The 5,834-nt window shown below is 42.9% G+C and overlaps 1 protein-coding gene across 1 annotated transcript; it reads right to left on the bottom strand.

The window, feature by feature from the left end:
- Positions 1 to 941: 941 nt before the first annotated feature.
- DPPA3 (developmental pluripotency associated 3) lies at positions 942 to 5,486 on the bottom strand. The gene is made up of 4 exons (XM_055396685.2): positions 5,405 to 5,486; positions 2,793 to 3,025; positions 2,382 to 2,423; positions 942 to 1,076 (listed from the first exon to the last, which is right to left on the bottom strand). Exons 1-4 carry the CDS (start codon positions 5,484 to 5,486, stop codon positions 942 to 944), a joined length of 492 nt encoding a protein of 163 aa, XP_055252660.2.
- Positions 5,487 to 5,834: the final 348 nt, after the last annotated feature.

Below are 5,834 nucleotides of genomic sequence, written 5' to 3'. Positions count from 1 at the left end.
CGTGCTTCTCACGCTGGTGGCCTCCCTTGTTTCAGAACGTGGGCTCTAGGGTGCAGGCTCTAGAGCACAGGGTCCATAGTATGGCACACAGGCTTTCGTTGCTGCAAGGTATGTGGGATCTTGCCAAACCAGGAATCAAATCCCGTGTACATTGTTCATCTGCGTTGGCAGGTGGAGTCTTTACCACTGAGCCACCAGGGAAGCACCCCCAATTTAATATCTTTTTACAACACCAACTGGTTAACTTCTTCCAAGAGGATACTATGTACAAACATCATTGCACCTGTTTGGTAACCTTAACTCAAATGTGTAAACTTTCTTCCCAGTATCACAAAATATTAGAATGCCAAAAAAAAAAAAAAAAAAATTAGAACACCAGATGTATTTACACTCTGAGAACGTGATGGGGGTAAGTATTGTTCATTTAATACACAGCTAGCAAAAACAAGTCTAAGATAAGAACAAGGATTTATCTTAAAAGTTACTCAAATAAGTCTCAAGTTTTATTCAGATCATCTATAAACACACCTATTCGCTACTGAAAACTGAAACAGCGCATCAAAAAATTTTATTACTATTTAACACACTAATAATGCTCTGGCCAAGCCAGCCAATGTTATCTTTACATTCCTTCCCAAGTTAATTTGTTTCAAATTCTTAATATTGAGTTTCATCTTATAGCGAACTTAAGGTTTAAGAAACAGGCAATACCTGAGACTTAATTAGTACTTCTTGGTGTCAGATCAAAGTGGAACTAGTGTATATTCAAATCATTTCAAATCCAAGCTACATATAGATTCCTCATACATTAATTGTATTAAGGTAGAAAAGAGATGCAAGTAAAAAAGACAAATTTACAATATACATTATCAAAATATTGGTACAGTCTTTCCCAGGCTGCTTCATAATGAACCAGCAAGAAAACAGTACAAGAACAAGGTTTATGACTCATTTGATTCTGTGGCATAATTTCTATATATTGTGTTGTAATAATTCTCATAATTATCATCAGAAGGATTTCTCTTAAACTGGCAATAACTACAGGTACACTGGAATCTTCGCACTCTTGATCGAATCTGGAAAAAAGAATGAGATAGATTAACTGGTTAATAATTTGAAATTTACTTCTACACCAAAGTGATATTAACAAACCACAAATGTAATGTTGGCTGTTAGAACAACCTTTGGAATATGGAACACTAAAAAAAAGGTCAAAAACAAAAAACTTTGGGGGAAAAAACAAATTGAAATGGATAGCTGCCAAAGAATGCTAGATTGTCATTTTGTAATGGCTGCCGATTAACTCTCTGTGATCCCATGGACTATATAGCCAGTCAGGCTCCTCTGTCCATGGGATTCTCTAGGCAAAAATACTGGAGTAGGTTGCCATTTCCTTCTCCAGGGGATCTTCCCAACCCAGGAATCAAAGTCAGGTCAAATTCAGGGATCTAATTCAGTTCTTTGAATGTCTTAAGTGTGAGCTACTCAACCACTTGCTGGACTCTCTGTGCAGGTATTCAGCCTCTTACTACCTGGATACGACATCGTGTTTGTGACAGCAGGTGAAAAAGCACAAGCACAGCACCAAGGGTGAAACTGGGTGGAAACCATAGACCTCAGGTCACGAGCACAGCGTGTCAGTGTCCGTTCACCATGCAGCACCCCCGGTGGCTCAGGGGTAAAGAATCTGCCTGCAATGTGGGAGACCTGGGTTCGATCCCTGGGTTGGGAAGATCCTTTGGAGTGGGAATACCCACTCCAGTATTCTTGCTGGGAAATTCCATGGACAGAGGAGCCTGGCAAGCTGCCGTCCATGGGGTTGCAAAAGAGTCAGACACGACTGAGTGACTAAACAACAACAATGTAGGTTCACAGCTGCAACACTACAACTAGTAGAAGTTGACAGCAGAGGAGGCTGAGAATGTGTGGGATCAGTTCAGTAAATTTCTTCTCAACTGTGCTGGAGACCTAAAACTGCTCTAAATACACATGAAAAGTATAGATATAGATATACAGGGCTTCCCAGGTGGGGCTAGTGGTAAAGAACCCTCCTGCCAGTGCAGGAGACATAAAAGATGCAGGTTAGGGTTCGATCCCTGGGTCAGCAAGATCCCCTGGAGAAGAGCATGGCAACTCACTCCAGTATTCTTGCCTGGAGAATCCCATGGACAGAGGAGCCTGGTGGGCTACAGTCCATAGGGTCTCAAAGAGTTGGACATGACTGAAGTAACTTAGCATACATGCATATATTTTTTAAAACACGAATACGAATGGATTGATCCAGAGTTTCTGAAGATTGAGATAATCCAAGCCAATTTGCCACTCTTCTTCCCCCGCAAACCAGATGCCCACCCAACTGTAGAGTAAGAATTTCTACTTACCTCAGTGTCCTCCTGCTGCTGTAGTTCTCTTTGAGAGTCAGACTTTGTGGGAAGAAAAAAAGACAAGCTAGCAAGCAAAATTCAGATTACTAGTGCCACACATCTAACCTAAGAGGAGTCAGAGACTCTTAAAACCCTAAGTGTCTTTCACACCTGCGCTCATGAGTACAGTGGATGAGTGACTGCTGCTGCTCATCAATATTATTTTTTTGTGGCTGAACCCCAGGGCTTCGAGGTCCCTCCCAGGGATAGAACCTGTGCCTCCTGCAGTAGAGTTCGAACCCCTGGGAGTCCTAACTGCTGGACCACCAGTAATTCCACCACTACCACCCTCCCGCCAATATTTATCTCTATATATGTGAGTGCCCTTCCCTCCCCAGAGTGGCTCAGTGCTGCCTACCCAGAACTCACACGAGGAACTCCTTTGGCATAGCGAAGTCTAAGTGATTCAATCAGCTTTTGCATCCTATATCTCCGCTCACTCAACAGCGTTCTCACTCCTCTCCGCCTTCTGGGTGTTTTATCACTAGGTAACTGCCCGGTTGGTTGAGATGGGTATTCTGGTAGATATGGCAACTTGATACTAGGGTTGAGAGTCAAGTTACTGAGGTTCGTTGCTAACATTTCAGAGAGTTGAGTGGCACCTGAAAGAAAAAGAAAACTAAGATCGATTAGGGCAAACTGCAATATCCAGAAGCCACTTAGCTCTCACCCAAACTAGGTCTGCTCTTAAGCAGCGCACAACAGAGGACAATGGGAAGTTGCTTAGTGTGAAGACAGACCCTAGATACCATGTTAACTAGCATGTGCATGCCCTTAAGCCTGGTGGAATCCACCATAATGGGAAACACGTTCTTCCCAAAACTTGTTTTCATGCTGTTATGAGTAGTTCTGAATGTTAAATGTTTTCCCATGGGGTCATATGTATGTATGTAATTTATGTATGCGCTCAGTCGTATCTGACTCTTTGCGGCTCCATGGACTGTAGGCCCCATGGGCTCCTCTGTCCATGGAATTTTCCAGGCAAGAATACTGGAGTTGGTTGCCATTTCCTATTTGAGAGTATCTTCCTGACCCAGGGATCGAACCTGCATCTCTTGCATCCCCTGCTTTGGAGGTACCTAAGTATGATTCCAGTGGAAAAACATGGAGCTAAAAATCAGATATTGACAGTTTTTCTATTTTCATTTGTGTGGATGATTTTTAATATGAATGTAGGGACATAAAGCATTAATGCAAGTCAAAATGTTTCAGCAATTCACCTTTATAGCAAGTATAAACAAACCTGTTTTTTTATCCCTAGATTAAAAAAAACAACACTACACCTGTGCAATAGACGAAGAATCCCCAAACATGATAATCTCTCTCCATCCTTAAGAACTAGTAACTCAAAGGGGCTGTTACCCGTTCCAGTTATATCCAGCTTTATGCTGTTAAACACTCACTCTTGAGATTTCTCTGGTGGTACAGTGGCTACCAAAAATCTGGCTACCAATCTTTGGGACACAGGCTCGATCCCTAGTCCAGGAAGATCCCACATGCCACAGAGCACCTAAACCTGTGTACCACAACTACCGAAGCAAATGTGACTAGAGGCCTGTGCTGAGGCCTGTAATGAGAAGTCCACGCACCACAAGTAGAGAATAGCCCCCACTTATCACAACTAGAGACAGCAATCAAAAATAAATGTAAAATAATTTAAAACTATATTAAAGAGTCAGAATCCATTCAACTTACATGGACTTGTGCAAATGGAAATTAAGAGTCCTGGTTGTGAAATTGTCAGGTACTAAGGCAAATTGGGCTTCTCTGGTTGCTCAGAGGGTAAAGCGTCTGCCTACAATGTGGGAGACCCAGGTTCAACCCCTGGGTTGGATCCCTGAAGAAGGAAATGGCAACCCACTCCAGTACTCTTGCCTAGAAAATCCCATGGACTGCGAAGCCTGATAGGCTACAGTCCATGGGGTCGCAAAGAGTCAGACACAACTGAACGATTTCACTTTCAAGGCAAATTCAAAAAAAGAGAGAGGCTGGCTATATTATATAGGTATTATCTTCATTAATTTTTTTCCCCTTTGTATATACTGAATTCAAGATGCAGGGGAGGCAGAGGGTATAATAGATGCCAGCAGGATCCACCCAACTTCCTGGCTACCCAGAGGGTGTTGGTTGGCTTCAAGTCATCTGCTCACCGCCACCCTACACCACACATCCTCATCCGAAGTCAGGGTAAAGTGAAAGAAAGTGAAGTCGCTCAGTTGTGTCCAACTCTTTGCAACCACATGGACTGTAGCCTACCAGGCTCCTCTGTTCATGGGATTTTCCAGGCAAGAATACTGGAGTGGGTTGCTATTTCCTTCTCCAGGGGATCTTCAAGACCTAGTGATCGAATCTGAGCCTCCCATATTGCAGGCAGAGGCTTTACCCTCTGAGCCACCAGGCAAGTCAGGGTAAGAAGAGTTCAAATCCAGTGAATGGGTCTGGGAAGCTAAGGTTAGGATCCTTTGAGGCTCCAAGGAGAGATTTTTAAAACTCGTGATTGGAATATAATACTGGTGAAAATACTAACCGCTGGGATGTCTCTGGTGGTTCAGTGGATAAGACTCTCTGCTCCAAATGCAGGGGGCCCAGGTTCCATCTCTGATCACTGAACTAGAGCCTACTTGTCACAACTAAAGACTTGGTGCAGCTAAATAAAATTAAAAAAAAATTTTTTTTAAGTACTGATCTCATAAGATGCTATTAGCCCTGGTCTAAGAGAATTCTTATTGCATGTTCAGATGTCCTTAGAAGATTGACAGATTCCTGAGCATAGAAAGCAAACAATACAGTTCCCACTTTTCTCCTGTTAATCTGGCTTTTTTTTGTTTGTTTTAACAGGAGGGCTCTACACTCCCTGGCCATCCTCTCCTCCAAGGAGATTTACTTAACTGCATTTCTCTGTAAAAGACTGAAGTCAGTAAAACAGAAAGAAAGGTAGTATCTTAACCCTCCCTAACCAGCCCCCTCTCTCCCCAGCTCACCCTGCATTGCCTGGGAAGCATCATCGATGGATGTTTTAAGAGACTCTAGGGTCCAGGTTGGGTTATCGTCTGATGAATCCATCGGAAGTCTAGTCAAAGCTTGAAGCTCCTCCTAGATCTTTGGGTGCCAGTGGAAGGCGATGCTGTAGGCTCAAACTGCTCCACAGAAGCCTGGAAGAACTATAGAGTTAAGAAAGAGGGAGAAAAAACCCAGGCTGACACGCCTACGTGAGAGAGTAAAAGTCTACTACCCGTTTCCTCTTAAAAACAACAGATAAGCCAATCAGCCAGCCTATTTTAATGTAAATGACTAATGAGTAAAAGGATAAGGTGAATGGGCGTAGTCCTATTAGGGGACTAATAGGAGAGAGTAATATTGCCCTCTGTCAAGTAGGGTAGAAATTTTATAAGGCACCTCTGTGGTTGTGTC

The sequence above is a fragment of the Moschus berezovskii genome, chromosome 6, assembly GCF_049115385.1.
Source record: "Moschus berezovskii isolate FMDL1 chromosome 6, NW_MosBer_1.0, whole genome shotgun sequence".
Lineage (NCBI taxonomy): Eukaryota > Metazoa > Chordata > Mammalia > Artiodactyla > Moschidae > Moschus > Moschus berezovskii.
The sequence above is the reverse complement of the archived record's forward strand: the minus strand, read 5'-3'. Positions and strand labels throughout refer to the sequence as shown.